At 46.7% G+C, this 17,514-nt stretch overlaps 1 protein-coding gene across 8 annotated transcripts in view; it reads right to left on the bottom strand.

Annotated features, from left to right (window-relative positions):
• LOC140390078 (kyphoscoliosis peptidase-like) overlaps positions 1-17,514 on the bottom strand; it is a 930,728-nt gene that overhangs the window by 145,800 nt on the left and 767,414 nt on the right. For all 8 annotated transcript variants that reach the window (XM_072474955.1, XM_072474961.1, XM_072474960.1 and 5 more), the window contains 2 exons: positions 14,576-14,617; positions 529-602 (listed from right to left, as the gene is read on the bottom strand). In XM_072474955.1, the coding sequence (XP_072331056.1) occupies positions 529-602; positions 14,576-14,617 (116 nt within the window). The remainder of the gene's footprint in view (positions 1-528; positions 603-14,575; positions 14,618-17,514) is intronic.

Raw genomic sequence — 17,514 nt, 5'->3', positions numbered from 1 at the left:
CGAAAGTTGTTGAACTCAATGTTGAGTCTTGGAGGCTGTAACGTGTGCCAACTGAAAGATAATTGCTGCTGTTCCTCCAGTTGGGTTGGGTTTCACTGGAGCATTGCAGTAGGCCAGGGATGGACATGTGGGCATGAGACCAAGGTGCTGAGTTAAAATTGCAAGCAACAGGAAGGTTGGGGTCATGCTTGTGGACTGAGCGATGGTGTTCTGCAAAGCAGCCACCCAGTCTGCGTTTAGTCTATTGTTAAGTGCAATTCTAAACCTGAACGTGAGCAAACATCATTACAAGGGAAAATGGAAGAGAATGCAGTGGTGGGAGTGGTGCCAACTGATCCAGCATTGACTAATTGAAAACAAGTGACTTGTCGAGGCCTTTTGTTCAATATTCAGGTTTCCACTAAATGCAGTTTTGTGAAAAGCAACATTTTGTAATTGGAACAAAGAGTGAATTCTGATTGAGAGGAAATATAAATACTTTAATTTGATGAGTCTGGACTGGAAAATACCTCAATCGTTTTGAGTTACCTTACAGGCGTAGGTGTCAAGAGCCTCAAATTCTGTCAAATCAATTTTGATAGACTTTAGGCGGAATACGTCATCTGAAAAATAAAGCCATTATATTTTTGATAGCGATTAATTGAAATGGCGATTTTATAATATCACTAAACCTCTTGATCCTCATGGAACAAGTAACGTTGACATAGGCTAATTTTGCAGCCACAGGTAGACAGTTAAACTAACTTGTTGCCCTTTAAATTTAACTAACTAGTTAGACCTACATGACAAACTGGTTTGCCATGTGTCTAAAACCCTGGAAATGTATCAATTCCAATGAAGCAGGAGTTACGTATACTCAGTAAGTGACAATGGAAAGTAAGTGGGGAGGCAGTGGCTTGGTGGTGTTGTCGTTGGACTAGTAATCCAGGGTAATGTTGTGGGGGCTGGGTTTGAATCCCATCACAGCAGATGGTGAAGTTTGAATTCAATAACAATCTGGAATTAAAAGTCTAATGATGACCATGAACCAGTGTCGGTTATCATTAAAAATTTTGCAGGAAATTTGGCATCCTTACCTGGGCTGGTCTACACGTGGCTCCAGATTCACAGCAATGTTGATGACACTTAAATGCCCTCGGGGATGGGCAAAAATGCCGGCCCAGTCACCGATGCCCACACCCCATGAAAGAAAAAAAATATCTACTCATGCTTGTGAGAATGTTCTAAATATGCAGCAAGGAACTACCTGAGACAGTATATCAATGAGTTTTCTAGTTAAATCCAACCAAACCCCCCCTCCTGCAATGGATCCTCCATGTGGTCTTGGTACATGTTGTTGTAGTATGTCTTCAAGTGTGTCCATAATCTGTATACATCATCAAACAGGATATTATAGATCATAGAATTTACAGTGAAGAAGGAGGCCATTCAGCCCATCAAGTCTGCACCGGCCCTTACAAAGAGCACCCTACTCAAGCCCACGTATCTACCCTATCCCTGTAACCCCTACAGTGACCTTTTTGGTCACTAAGGGCAATTTAGCATTGCCAGTCCACCTAACCCACATATCTTTGGACTGTGGGAGGAAATCGGAGCACCCGGAGGAAATCGGAGCACCCGGAGGAAACCCACGCAGACACTGGGAGAACGTGCAGACTCCGCACAGACAGTGACCCAGCCGGGAATCGAACCTGGGACCCTCGAGCTGTGAAGCAACAGTGCTAACCACTATGCTATCGTGCTGCTCGAATGTGATGTAATATGTCACATGACACAGGGTTGGACTATGTTAGTTGACCAATTAAAAGGCTCACGAGCGACAGCCTGCCAGCAGTGTGTATACGCCACTGTAATATTTAAAGAAAGAACTCACAATGTTGCCCAATCTGAATAGAGTGATTGGTGAGGTTTTATTTAATGGATTGAAGGAAAACAACATGAGTTATCCTCAGTGCCTCAAGTCAATGAGACATCTAAACATTAGTGGGGCGGCACCGTCGCACACTGCTGCCTCACAACTCCAGGGTCCCGGGTTGAATTCCGGCCTGGGATGACTGTCTGTGCGGAGTTTGCACTTTCTCGCTGTGTCAGAGAACTTAGAACATAGAACATTACAGCGCAGTACAGGCCCTTCGGCCCTCGATGTTGCGCCGACCTGTGAAACTACTCTAAAGCCCATCTACGCTATTCCCTTTTCGTCCATATGTCTATCCAATGACCATTTGAATGCCCTTAGTGTTAACGAGTCCACTACTGTTGCAGGCAGGGCATTCCACACCCTTGCTACTCTCTGAGTAAAGAACCTACTTCTGACATCCTGTATCTCAGTATTCTCCTCGACAACATTGTTTTTTTCCTGTGTGAATACTGACAAAAAATATTCACACAGGAAAAATATTCATTTCAGGAAACCCTCCCTCCTGCATCATCCCTGTAGCCATGTGTTCAACTCCTCTCTCTCCCTATTCCTCGTTTCGCTAGCATGTGGCACGGGTAACAACCCAGAGATAATAACTCTGTTTGTCCTAGTGTCTGTGTGGGTTTCCTCCGGGTGCTCCGGTTTCCTCCCACAGTCCAAAGATGTGCAGGTTGGGTGGATTGGCCGTGCTAAATTGCCCCTTAGTGTCCAAAAGGATAGGTGGGGTTACTGCGATGGGGTGGAGGCAAGTGCTCAGGTACGGTGCTGTTTCCAATGGGTCGAATAGCCTCCTTCTCCACTGTAAATTCCTTTATTCTCTGATTACCTTCAGTATTAACAGTGTGTTGTAAGTAATATCGTTTGAACCAACTATTCTCCAGCACAAAACTCAGCATCATTAAATGTTCCGATATCCTCTTTATTGGATTGTACTTCAGACCAGGGTCATGATTTTACGTTGATTTACATGCTCTCAGGCATGATTGACAGGATGTTTCCCAATGGATGTGCCAGCGAGATTGTGGCCCTTACCGAACAGCACTTAGTGCTGGAAATGAGCCCCCACCAGCTTCTCGCCATTATTGGCTGTCTCACCATCTGTTTCGCTGGACTTGCGCCTCTGCGCCTCATCGCTAACAAGAGGGAACTGTTTTGAAACACCCCCTCACCACTCACTCCAGTCATAACACAAGCATGGAAGAATGTAGACCTGCTCCTTGCTTTGGAAATGCCGACCTCGCAAGGCTTCTGGGCGCAGTGGATGTGAGACCGCACAAGCTGTTCCCCTGAGGGGATCGGAGGTCCAGCAGCAGGGCTACCAATGCTGCCTGGGAGGCAGTGGCAGTGGCTGTGGCTGTCCAATGCCGGAAGAAGACCAACGACCTCCACCGAGCTGCACGGGCCAGTTATCACCACTCTCCTGGCATCAATTCCACCTGCCAACCCCTCAAATTCCCTCCACCCACCTCATCGACCCCCACAAATCACTGGCTGACACCTTTCTGCCTCCTCACATCTGATCTTCATTCTTGTTCCTTCGCAACCCCTGGGATCCACCAGCACAACCCCTTAGGGCAGCCCAGTAGCACAGTGGTTAGCACAGTTGCTTCACAGCTCCAGGGTCTCAGGTTGAATTCCGGGCTTGGGTCAATGTCTGTGCGGAGTCTGCATGTTCTCCCTGTGTCTGCGTGGGTTTTCTCCGGGTGCTCCGGTTTCCTCCCACAGTCCAAACATGTGCAGGTTAGGTTGATTGGCCTTGCTAAATTGCCCTTAGTGTCCAAAAAGATTGGGTGGGGTCATTGGGTTACAGGGATAGGGTGGAGGCGTGGGCTTAAGTAGGGTGCTCTTTTCAGGAGCCGGTACAGGCTCGATGGGCTGATTGGCCTCCTTCTGCACTGTAAATTCTATGATTCATGTCAAGTTGTGGCGCTCACACATGCGACTTGCCATGGACTCCCCCAATCCATCAAGCACACAACACACAAAGCCTTCTCTTTGGCCTGCAGAAGACAGCCAGTAAAAAGTATGAAAGGGCCAAGATGAGTTGTGGGGAGGGGGGGTGGGGAAGTGGAAAACCAGAGATTCATATCCTCACCTCCCATGAGGAACGTGGGTCTAGGAAATCACAGATTTGTCCAAGGAGAGAGAAGTTACTGACAGCGAGGGTGGTCTGCACCGCAGCAGTGAGGATCTACTGTCCCTTCACCCAGATGACCTGTCTCAAGTGAGTAGTTCATTTCAGCCAAACCACATGTCTATTGCCTCACAGTACCTCCATCTGATGGGGCCGGGCCATCCAATGGCGTCCTCAGAGAAGAGCTCCGAGTAGACCATTATGCCTCAGTCTGTGATGGCCATGGCTGAGGGCCTCAATATCATGTCCCAGTGGATGAGGGACATGTCCCAGACACAGATTGACATTGCCAAGATACTGCAGAGCCTGGCCGAGTCACAGAGGACCATCGCTGAGGGCACTGACATCATTGTGCGGACAATAGGGAAGTGTCGGGACTGGCAGAGGCTCACTCCATCTGCCTCTCCATCCCATGGAGACCCCAGGGCCCCACGGGCACAATCAGTGAGGAGGAAGTGCTGGAGGACACCTAGGGCCTTCCACCAAGGACATTGCGGCGGTTTCCATCTCCTGAACCCTCCCCCCCCCGCCATTTCTGACACTGGTTTTTGCATCTCAATGGCAGTGGGCAGAACAGAGTGGCATGGCAAAACCAGTAACACGAGTATATCGGCCGGGGCCCCAGGCCCTGCAGAGCAAGGGCATCAAAGGCCACAGGGTGTGGAAGGCAGCAGATTGCTTCCATCTCTGATGTGCATCCTGGGGACAAACAAACGTAGCAATAGACCACATTAGATGAAGAAGATTGAGGATCGCTGGAGAGGCACTGGGGGCACTGTCTGTAGCTATAAAGTTGCTGGGTTGTGTAGAAACAATGACAAAGGAAACTGTTCAAAATCTTCAGCAGCCCTTACATGCTCGACCTGTAGCCATATTGGCGAGAACTCCCATGCTACCAACATATCACTTCCTGTGTACAGGTCATGGCAATATATACATGAATACACATTCTACATCTTCCCATTTTAGTTGCCAAAGAACAATGTTGAATATTGAAATTGCAGAAAGCATGAATTTGTCCACAAAAACCTGGCACAAAGCCCAAGCCAGTCCCATCCCCCCTTCCAAAAATTGGTATATATATATATATATATACTCCTGCTGAAGGATTCGCTGCAATGGCAGCAGGAGGGGGCTCCATCTTCACCAATGCAAGGGCCATAGATTGTTGACTCAATGTGTCAACATCTGTGGCAGTTGGTGGTGGCGGTTCAGGTATCTGTAACAGAGAATGCCGGTTCCTGACATACACGCACAATCTGAGGCAATCATATAACTGTTTAGCTGGGGCACATAGATGTGTACCACTGCCAGTTTGTCATGGCTGCATGTGGTTTGCATGCTGACTGCCTGGCTGGCTCCAGAGTACTGAGTCTGCATAAGAGTCTTTTCCCGCTTTGTTGCTGTTTCACGAGGGCTTCGCTCACATTTGTTTTCACTTGGGGTTGCATCAGGACCTTAGCGACAGGGATCATGGTTCCAGTGCGCTCGAGAACATTCTCTGTGCTGGTGAAGGCAGACTTTCTTTTGGTAAGTTGCACAGACTATGTATTGTGGGATTGACGTCTGTGTTGTCACAGAGGCATTTTCTGAGGAGGTGCTTTTCTCCGCCACACCATTTGATTTAATATAGTACAAGTAGCCCCCAATGCGCACAAAGTCCCATGCACATGCAAAGTCCTTGAACCCCTGGAGACAAACTGCTGGGCATTGTGCAATGAGATGGGCAGCAAAAAGTCTTGTCAGCTTTCCAACTATTGTGGTGCTCTTTATATGGGGCGAGGAATTAACTTCATACCACCCCATGAATGAATCAGCAAGGACTAGTGTGATGAACAGAGGAATTTCAGAAAAATTGAATTATCGTTTTTTGAAATGTCGCAGTAAGGGTTAGTATTTGAGTTAGTATTAGTATAGGGTCATGTTTTCAAAAAATAAATCTTAGTTGAAAGACAACATAGGTTCTGGGAACCAAAGGTACAATTAAGGAATCGTAAAAAGCTTGGGATAATGCAGCTTCCTTCGGATTAAGGGGATTCCCTGTGGAGTTAATTAGATTTCACCGTGGTAAATTGATGTTGTTTCTGGGTGGAGCTGATCAGGGATTTTTCAGAAAGCAGGTCACTGGAGTTCTAGATGATGCTGTGGCCAGAGGTCAAGCACTTTGCTCTCACTGCAGTTCAGTTAAAAGAGACTAACAGTCTTTCTATGCAGCTCACACTTGTCTGACAAGAAGAGCTGAATCAAGCTGAGAAGCATCTTCTGAAGACATACAGCCAGAGTTTCTGCAAGGTTCTGACAGGATTCAGATTTTTTTAATGCAGTGTCGAGAGATCGCTCTTCCTCAAAGAACATCTCTGTAAAGCAGGTATTCCTATGTGTTATTGGTAGTCAAAGTGGATTGAGAGGCAAGATATTTTTTCTTGTTGTTTGAGTAGAAATAAAGATAACAGTTAAGGGTATTGTATTCACTGTATTGAGTTTAAGGAGTAATTGGAAGTTATTTTCTGGTGTGATGTTAAAGATATTTTAATACTGTTTTAGTCATAAAGTTTGCTTTAATAAACCATATCCTTATTTTGTGTGATGGTAGCATTGTGCATAGCACAATTGCTTCACAGCTCCAGGGTCCCAGGTTCGATTCCGGCTTGGGTCACTGTCTGTGCGGAGTCTGCACATCCTCCCAGTGTGTGCATGGGTTCCTCCGGGTGCTCCGGTTTCCTCCCACAGTCCAAAGATGTGCAGGTTAGGTGGATTGGCCATGATAAATTGCCCTTAGTGTCCAAAATTGCCCTTAGTGTTGGGTGGAGTTACTGGCTAATGGGGATCGGGTGGAGGTATTAACCTTGGGTAGGGTGCTCTTTCCAAGAGCCAGTGCAGGCTTGATGGGCCGAATGGCCTCCTTCTGCACTGTAAATTCGATGATAATCTATGATAAATCACTCCTGGAGCGAGGTATCCTTTCCTCACATCTTACAAAATTAAAATAAAATGTTGGGCTTTCTGTCCAGTATCCTAGCCACTGTTGGTGTCTAGTCTGGGACCATAATACCAGGTGTTGCCTTCCATTCCAGGGAAATATACTTGCCATGGTGAGTGGTCATGGAAGGTATGCGACCTCATGGGGTGCAGTGGTTCTTTGATTTGATGAGGCTTGAGTGCCCATCTGGACGCTTACCTCTCTATGTCACCATACATTGAGGGCCAGTACATGATTGTCTTTGCCCTACACTTTGTTGCTTCCACCCTGGATGTCCATGGTGGAGTTACTGGGTGCAGTATCTCGCAGAGAGCTCAGGGTGACAAACCCCAGGGCCACGCGGTGTTAGTCCATCCTGCAAGGTTATCTCCTCTCTCATGGCTTGAAAAGTGTTGAGCTTGCGGGGATGTTCATTTTGCATCCTGGGCCTTCCTTTCATGATGATGTCATGGAGCTGCCTGCACGTGTGGTCCGCCTGTAAGGGCAGCTTGGACTTCCTCGATTCTGTGGGATAACAGTGTCTGAATCATCATAATACCAATGTCCTCCTCATAATCTGCTTGCTCAGTGATGGCTAAGTAAGCCCGGGAGACAGCATCAGCGAGGTATAGCTCCTCACCGCGCATGTGGATCAAACTGAGGTTGTAGCATTGTAGCGTGAGCATCGTCTGCTGTGGGTGTGGTGATGTAGTATGGAGGGATTTTAAAGGATGGTAATCAATTTCAATGTTGGCAGGACGGCCCCAAGTGAAACCATGGAATTTCTGATATGTGAAGACTATGGCATAGGAACATAAGAATTAAGAGCAATTCAGCCCTTCGAGCCTGCTCTGCCATTCAATCAGATCAGGGCTAATCTCGTCCTGGTCTCAAATCCACCTCACTATCTGTTCCCCATATCCAAGGGCAGAAAGTTCCAAATCAATCTGGGCATAGCGAGTTCCACATCAGTGAGAGCCCTTGCCAAAGCCACTGGTCTGCCATTCTGGATGCATGCTGCTCCGAATCTGTGCTGAGAGGCATCTGCTGATAAGAGTACAGGTGCTTGGATGTCAAAGTATTGAAACACTGAAGGGACAGACAGCACATCCGAGTTTGTTGAATGTGCCATTGTGGTGCTCCCACAAACACCATTCGACATCCTGGCGGGGAAGTTGACAGAGGGGTACAGATACCTCACTGTAACAAGGGATGAGCTTTGTTCGATTGCCTGCAGAGGTGGCTTTTGGAAGGTGCTGCCTAATGAACCTTGGTGAATACTGCAGTGCATCTTCCAGATGGTACACACGGCTGCCACTGTTCGTCGGTGACGGAGGGTTTGGATGTTTGTGGAATGGGAGCAATCAAGCAGATTGCTTTGTCCTGGATGGTGTCAAGCTTCGTGAATGTTGTTGGAGCTGCACTCATCCAGGGAAGTGGAGAGTATTCTATAACATTCCTGACAACATTGTGCCTTGTAGATGACAGACAGGCTATGGGGTGTCAGATGGTGAGTTATTCACCGTAAGATTCGCCGTAGGATTCCTAGCCTTTAATCTGCCTTCTTGAACCGCTGCAGTCCTTGAAGTGTAGGTACACCCACCGTGCTGTTCGTGAGGGAGCTCCAGGATTTTGCCCCAGCGACAGTAAAGGAACAATTATATATTTCCAAGTCAGGGTGGTGAGTGATTTGGAGGGTCAGTTTTAATATGGCTAGTCCAGTTCAGTTTCTGATCAATGGTAACCCCCAGGATGTTGACTGTGGGGGATTCAGCAATGTTAATAGCATTGATGGTTCGATCCTCTCTTTTTGAAGGTGGCCCTGATTTTGCATGGCACGAATGGAACATGCAACTTGTCAGCCCAAACCTGGACATTGAATTTGGCATTGCTGTAAGCAATGTTTAACATAATAATAATTTAATAATTTCACCATTTCCAGTGATAAAGTTGGCATATCCCCTGTAAAATATTGTTCGGGATTCGATGCTCTGATTGTATTGATTTACCTCCAGCTCATTAACTTTGTTCATGTTCTGTTAGTCATTTAAAAGTGTGGTTGTTTACATTGTTGGCACTGTCAGTTAAGAATTAGAACATAGAACATTACAGCGCAGTACAGGCCCTTCGGCCCTCGATGTTGCGCCGACCTGTGAAACCACTCTAAATCCCATCTACACTATCCCCTTATTGTCCATATGTCTATCCAATGACCATTTGAATGGCCTTAGTGTTGGTGAGTCCACTACTGTTGCAGGCAGGGCATTCCACGCCCTTACTACTGTCTGAGTAAAGAACCTATCTCTGACATCTGTCCTATATCTATCTCCCCTCAATTTAAAGCTATGTCCCCTCGTGCTAGACATCACCATCCAAGGAAAAAGGCTCTCACTGTCCACCCTATCCAATCCTCTGATCATCTTTTATACCTTAATTAAGTCACCTCTTAACCTTCTTCTCTCTAATGAAAACAGCCTCAAGTCCCTCAGCCTTTCCTCATAAGATCTTCCCTCCATACCAGGCAACATTCTGGTAAATCTCCTCTGCACCCTTTCCAATGCTTCCACATCCTTCCTATAATGTGGCGACCAGAATTGCACGCAATACTCCAAATGCGGCCGCACCAGTGTTTTGTACAGCTGCAACATGACCTCATGGCTCCGAACCTCAATCCCTCTACCAATAAAAGCTAACACACTGATCGCCTTCTTAACAACCCTCTCAACCTGGGTGGCAACTTTCAGGGATCTATGTACATGGACACCGAGATCTCTCTGCTCATCCACACTGCCACGAATCTTACCATTAGCCCAGTACTCAGTCTTCCTGTTATTCCTTCCAAAATGAATCACCTCACACTTTTCTGCATTAAAGTCCATTTGCCACCTCTCAGCCCAGCACTGCAGCTTATCTATGTCCCTCTGTAACTTGTAACATCCTTCCGCACTGTCCACAACTCCACTGACTTTAGTGTCATCTGCAAATTTACTCACCCATCCTTCTACGCCCTCCTCCAGGTCATTTATAAAAATGACAAACAACAGTGGCCCCAAAACAGATCCTTGTGGTACACCACTAGTAACTGGACTCCAGTCTGAACATTTCCCATCAACCACCACCCATTGTCTTCTTCCAGCTAGCCAATTTCTATCCAAACTGCTAAATCACCCTGAATCCCATGCCTCCGTATTTTCTGCAGTAGCCTACCGTGGGGAACCTTATCAAACACTTTACTGAAATCCATATACACCACCACATCAACTGCTTTACCCTCATCCACCTGTTTGGTCACCTTCTCAAAGAACTCAATAAGATTTGTGAGGCACGACCTACCCTTCAGAAAACTGTGTTGACTATCTCTAATCAAATTAGTCCTTTCCAGATGATTATACATCCTATCTCTTATAAACTTTTAAAAGATTTTGCCCACAACAGAAGGAAGGCTCACTGGTCTATTGTTACCGGGGTTGTCTCTACTCCCTTTCTTGAACAAGGGGACACCATTTGCTATCCTCCAGTCTTCTAGCACTATTCCTGTAGACAAAGATGACTTAAAGATCAAAGCCAAAGGCTCAGCAATCTCCTCCCTAGCTTCCCAAAGAATCCTGTGATAAATCCCATCCGGGCCAGGGGACTTATATATTTTCACACTTTCCAGAATTGCTAATACCTCCTCCTTATGAACCTCAAGCCCTTCTAGTCTAGTAGCCTGAATCTCAGTATTCTCCTTGACAACATTGTCTTTTTCCTGTGTGAATACTGATGAAAAATATTCATTTAGCACCTCTCCTTTAGATCTACAATTAGATCTACAAACAACTTAAATGTACTTATTGAACATCTCTGACCAGCTTGAAAGGATACTGGAGAGGGAGGGGGAAGATCCAGTTGTTGTGGTCCATGTCGGTACCAACAACATAGGCAAGTCTAGGAAAGAGGACCTGTTTAGAGATTATAAAGAGCTAGGATTCAAATTAAAAAACAGGTCCTCAAGGGTCATAATCTCCGGATTACTGCCCGAGCCACGTGAAAATTGGCATAGGGAGGCAAGAATAAGGGAAGTTAACACGTGGCTGAAAGAGTGGTGTGGGGATGAGGGGTTCCTTTTCATGGGACACTGGCATCAGTTTTGGGACAGGGGGGACCTATACCGTTGGGATGGTCTCCACCTGAACCGAGCTGGGACCAGTGTTCTGGCGAAAAGAGTAAATAGGGTGGTCAATAGGACTTTAAACTAAAGATTGGGGGGAAGGGAAAGTCAGGGAACCAAGAGGTGAAGTAATCAGCGGGGAGCGTAGCTGCTTAGGAATACAAAAAAACACGAACAGACAAAACTCAAGAGTGGTTACAATTGTCCCCATCCCACAAAATATGACACAGTGTATGGAAAGGCTCAGTAAACCAAGGTCCACCACACTAAGAAAACAAAAAGAGACGGACAATAGAGAATTAAAGGTGCTATATTTAAATGCGCGCAGTGTACGGAACAAGGTAGATGAGCTTGTGGCCCAGATTGTGACTGGCAGGTATGATGTGGTAGGCATCACAGAGACATGGTTGCAGGGGGTTCAGGACTGGCATTTAAACATCCAGGGATTCACAACCTATCGAAAAGACAGAGAGGTGGGCAGAGGGGGTGGGGTTGCCTTGTTAATTAGGAATGAAATTAAATCAATAGCACAAAACGATATAGGATCAGATGATGTGGAGTCTGTGTGGGTAGAGTTGAGGCACCACAAAGGCAAAAAAACCATAATGGGAGTTATGTACAGGCCTCCTAACAGTGGTCAGGACCGGGGGCACAAAATGCACCACGAAATAGAAAGTGCATGCCAGAAAGGCAAGGTCACAGTGATCATGGGGGACTTCAATATGCAGGTGGACTGGGTAAATAATGCTGCCAGTGGACCCAAGGAAAGGTAATTCATTGAATGTTTACAGGAGGGCTTTTTGGAACAGCTTGTGATGGAGCCCACGAGGGAACAGGCCATTCTGGACTTAGTGTTATGTAATGAGCCAGACTTGATTAAAGATCTTAAAGTAAGGGAGCACTTAGGAGGCAGTGATCATAATATGGTCGAATTCAATCTCCAATTTGAAAGAAAGAAGGTAGAATCAGATGTAAAGGTGTTACAGTTAAATAAAGGTAACTACAGGGGCATGAGGGAGGAACTGACGAAAATCGACAGGGAGCAGAGCCTAGTGGGAAAGACAGTAGAACAGCAATGGCAGGAGTTTCTGGGAGTAATTCAGGACACAGTACAGAGGTTCATCCCAAAGAAAAGAAAGGTTATCAGAGGGGGGATTAGGCAGCCATGGCTGACAAAGGAAGTTAGGGAATGCATCAAAGCAAAAGAGAAAGCCTATAATGTGGCAAAGAGTAGTGGGAAGTCAGAAGATTGGGAAGACTACAAAAACAAACAGAGGATAACAAAGAGAGAAATAAGGAAAGAGAGGATCAAATTTGAAGGTAGGCTAGCCAGTAACATTAGGAATGATAGTAAAAGTTTATTTAAATACATTAAAAACAAACGGGAGGCAAAAGTTGACATTGGGCCGCTCCAAAATGACTCTGGTAATTTTGTGATGGGAGACAAGGAAATAGCTGAGGAACTGAATAAGTACTTTGCATCAGTCTTCGCAGTAGAAGACATGAGTAATATCCCAACAATTCCGGAGAGTCAGGGGGCAGAGTTGAATATGGTAGCCATCACAAAGGAGAAAGTGCTAGAGAAACTAAGAGGTCTAAAAATTGATAAATCCCCGGGCCCAGATGGGCTACATCCTAGAGTTCTAAAGGAGATAGCTGAAGAAATAGTGGAGGCGTTAGTTATGATCTTTCAAAAGTCACTGGAGTCAGGGAAAGTCCCAGAGGATTGGAAAATCGCTGTTGTAACCCCCCCGTTCAAGAAGGGAACAAGGAAAAAGATGGAAATTTGTAGGCCAATTAGCCTAACCTCGGTTGTTGGCAAGATTCTAGAATCCATTGTTAAGGATGAGATTTCTAAATTCTTGGAAGTGCAGGGTCGTATTAGGACAAGTCAGCATGGATTTAGTAAGGGGAGGTCGTGCCTGACAAACCTGTTAGAGTTCTTTGAAGAGATAACAAATAGGTTAGACCAAGGAGAGCCAATGGATATTATCTATCTTGACTTCCAAAAGGCCTTTGATAAGGTGCCTCACGGGAGACTGCTGAGTAAAATAAGGGCCCATGGCATTCGAGGCAAGGTACTAACATGGATTGACGATTGGCTGTCAGGCAGAAGGCAGAGAGTTGGGATAAAAGGTTCTTTTTCGGAATGGCAACCGGTGACGAGTGGTGTCCCGCAGGGTTCAGTGTTGGGGCCACAGCTCTTCTCTTTATATATTAACGATCTAGATGACGGGACTGGGGGCATTCTGGCTAAGTTTGCCGATGATACAAAGATAGGTGGAGGGGCAGGTAGTATGGAGGAGGTGGGGAGGCTGCAGAAAGATTCAGACAGTTTAGGAGAGTGGTCCAAGAAATGGCTGATGAAATATAACGTGGGCAAGTGCGAGGTCTTGCACTATGGAAAAAAGAATAGAGGCATGGACTATTTTCTAAACGGTGACAAAATTCATAATGCTGAAGTGCAAAGGGACTTGGGAGTCCTAGTCCAGGATTCTCTAAAGGTAAACTTGCAGGTTGAGTCCGTAATTAAGAAAGCAAATGCAATGTTGTCATTCATCTCAAGAGGCTTGGAATATAAAAGCAGGGATGTACTTCTGAAGCTTTATAAAGCATTAGTTAGGCCCCATTTAGAATACTGTGAGCAATTTTTGGCCCCACACCTCAGGAAGGACATACTGGCACTGGAGCGGGTCCAGCGGAGATTCACACGGATGATCCCAGGAATGGTAGGCCTATCATACGATGAACGTCTGAGGATCCTGGGATTATATTCATTGGAGTTTAGGAGGTTGAGGGGAGATCTAATAGAAACTTACAAGATAATGAGTGGCTTAGATAGGGTGGATGTAGGGAAGTTGTTTCCATTAGCAGGGGAGACTATTAGCAGGGCACAGACTTAGAATAAAAGGGAGTCACTTTAGAACAGAGATGAGGAGAAATTTCTTCAGCCAGAGAGTGGTGGGTCTGTGGAATTCATTGCCACAGAGGGCGGTGGAGGCCGGGACGTCGAGTGTCTTTAAGACAGAAGTTGATAAATTCTTGATTTCTCGAGGAATTAAGGGCTATGGAGAGAGAGCCGGTAAATGGAGTTGAAATCAGCCATGATTGAATGGTGGAGTGTACTCGATGGGCCGAATGGCCTTACTTCCACTCCTATGGTCTTATAGTGCTGAAATGATCAACACGTTTTATTCTCCAATTGTCATGGGAAGTCGTCAGTAAGTTTAAAAGAGAATTGGATTATAAAAGGTCTTGTCCGGGCCCAAAAGAAGCTTAACCTGAACATTCATTGTTCTTTGAACAATTACTCAACTTTATTTTCTAAACCGATTAAAACAAAAGCTTCCCACTGCAATATTATCTAGTCAAATGGGCTCATTGAGAAGAAAAATACACTCACATAGCACTCACCTTTAATTTCTTTCAGCTTATATTTTTGAGAATTGGCAGAATCTGCAAGACAATAATGTTTTTCAGTATCAGTGCATTTTGTAATATTTCATTGCAGCAGCACAGTGTAAGAAACAATGGGCGAGATTCTCTGTTTCTGAGACAGATTCTCCATCCTGCCAGCGGGCCAATGGCATTTCCCATTGAGGGACTGGTTGAGGACTGTGCACCTACCCCACAGCAGGAGACCCTTGCCAGGCTGGGGTCTTCCAGGCCACAACCCGGAGGACACCTGCGAAGGTTATCACAGACAACAGGACATTGCAGTCAACAGGCTGTCTCCACCTCTGCTACAGTTATCAATGATGCAGCAAGATGTCGTAGCAAGAGTAAGAAATACTGAGATCACTATTGTGGTGTGGATGTTCACTCATTACACTTATCATGCACCTTTGTAAATATATTTTGAGTTAATGACGCCTTCCACTTCCTTCCAGGAAGCTCTTAAAGTTCTATGTGTGCAATCCTCTTGTATATGAATCTACGTGCTCTCTTATTGCTGGGAGAGCAAGGGGCGGGATTCTCCGACCCTCCACACCGGAATCGTGCTCGGGGCGGGGGCAGAGAATAGCCATTCATGCCGGAAATCCGGCGTGACGGCGCTTCCGCGATTCTCTGCGGACCCACCAGTCGCGCGTGCACGGTCGATGCGGCCCCGGTTGGGGACCGCTGAAAGAGACCCCCGCGGCGATTCTCTGCGACCAGCTGAACTCCGCCGGCATGGTTCACATCTGGTACTACCCGGCGGGAGCTCGGATCCACGGCTGCGGTCCTGTTGGGGGCGGGGGGGGAAATCTGACTCCGGGTGGGGCCTCAGCGGTCGCCAGGCCCGTGATTGGGGGGGCCACCGTTCGGCGGGCCATCTCGTTCTGGGGGGTATCAACCTTACTGCGTGGGCCCGCTGTGTGGCTCCACCATGTTGGCGGTGCTCGCTCCGAAGTGGGCCGCCGAACACATGTGTGGACCCGCTTGCGGCCGCCGTGCGCATGCGCGGTCGCGCGGTCTGGACAGCTGGGCCCCTCCGGCAGCCAGAGCAGCGGGACGTATATCCGGGCCCTACTAGCCCCCTGGAAAACGGGGAATCGCCCCGGACTTTCGAGGAAAAAGTCCGGAGTGATTCTTGCCCATTTTCCGGCGGGCGTGGGGACTTAGTCCCCAAAAGGGAGAACCCCACCCACTATCTATCTGTGTGATTGCTTCCAATTGTGAGCCTTAATGTGATGTTTAGTGGACACAAATCCATCACTCATCCCTTGTGCAATGTAAGGGATAATCATAGAATCTCTACAGTGCTGAAGGAGGCCATTTGGCCCATCCTGTTTGCACCGACCCTCTGAAAGAGCACCCTAACCAGGCCCTATCTCTGCACGTCGTCTGCACAACCCGGAACACTAAGTGGCAATTTATCATGGCCAATCCACCTAACCATGATGAAAGTGACTGCAAATTGAGATTTGATCCTTAAGCCTTGCAAAACACCATAGAATTGTGTATTCTGTGTCTTGGAAGACTAAATGTGATGTTGCACTATCAGCATTGAGCTGTGTTCATTGTGAGTGTGAAAACATATGATGGCCTCTGCTTTCATGTGCAAATCTCTGTGACTGCCCAAAGTGCTTCCTTCAAGGAACAATTGCTGCATAATGTGCATTGGTGTGCTGCCTTCCATCTCACACACCTGCACACATATAAAGCTTTGTGTGCTGAGCTTTCCAAGAACGAGGCCTTTGTGAGCCTTGAGGATTGCAGGTTCAATACAGATTGCTGACCTTGCTTGTGATGTCACTGTTCCTAAAGGCCTTTCCAATCATTGGCATGGCGCTAAGGGACAGGAGAATTGCATCTGGTCCCTTTGACTGGACTTTATTCCTGCTGAAATCTTGTGGCTATCAGAGTAGAACAAGCAAGTCTTCCACATCCTACCACTACAATGGCATCAAACAGAATTTGACCATCATCTCCCTCTTCAGGTCCTGGCCCTTTCATGTCCTCCTCGTCCAAGGCGTTATTAGCCTTCTCCGTGTCTTTCCCTTTGGAAGCAGCAGGTTGTCAAGGACACTACAGACAAGGATGACGTGGAACACCCTCTGTGGAGTGCTGCAGAGCCCTACCTGAACGGTCCCAAACACTGAAAAGTGCATCTTCAGGGTGGCAATGATTTCTCAATGATGGATCTTGGCACAGAATGCACGTGTACCTCTCCTTCAAGGCACTTTGAGGATGATGCATGGGTATCATGAGCCATCTCTTCATAGGTAAGCCTTGCCACCCAACAACCAACCTATAAGTGTCACAGCCCCTCAAATGTCTGTGGCACCTGGGAGTGACTCAGGATGTGGGAGCCACGGGAACTGTCAGGATACCTGGCACAAACGAGCATGATCTCCTTCTGATGATTGCACACCAGCTGAACATCGAGTGGAACCCTTTACTGACATCAGGGGCTTCTGCCAGGAAGCTCTTAAAGTGACATAGAATAGACAATAGAACATTACAGCGCAGTACAGGCCCTTCGGCCCTCGATGTTGCGCCGACCTGTGAAACCTGTGAAACCAATCTAAAGCCCATCTACACTATTCCATTATCGTCCATATGTTTATCCAATGACCAGTTAAATGCCCCTAATTTTGGTGAGTCCAAACTGTTGCAGGCAGGGTATTCCACGCCCTACTCTCTGAGTAAAGAACCTACCCCTGACATCAGTCCGATATCTATCTTCCCTCAATTTAAAGCTATGTCCCATATGCTAGACATCACCATCCGAGGAAAAAGGCTCTCACTGTCCACCCTTTCTAATCCTCTCATCATCTTGTATGCCTCAATTAAGTCACCTCTTAAGCTTCTTCTCTCTAACGAAAACAGCCTCAAGTCCCTCAGCCTTTCCTCATAAGATCGCCCCT

The sequence above is a fragment of the Scyliorhinus torazame genome, chromosome 14, assembly GCF_047496885.1.
Source record: "Scyliorhinus torazame isolate Kashiwa2021f chromosome 14, sScyTor2.1, whole genome shotgun sequence".
Lineage (NCBI taxonomy): Eukaryota > Metazoa > Chordata > Chondrichthyes > Carcharhiniformes > Scyliorhinidae > Scyliorhinus > Scyliorhinus torazame.
The sequence above is the reverse complement of the archived record's forward strand: the minus strand, read 5'-3'. Positions and strand labels throughout refer to the sequence as shown.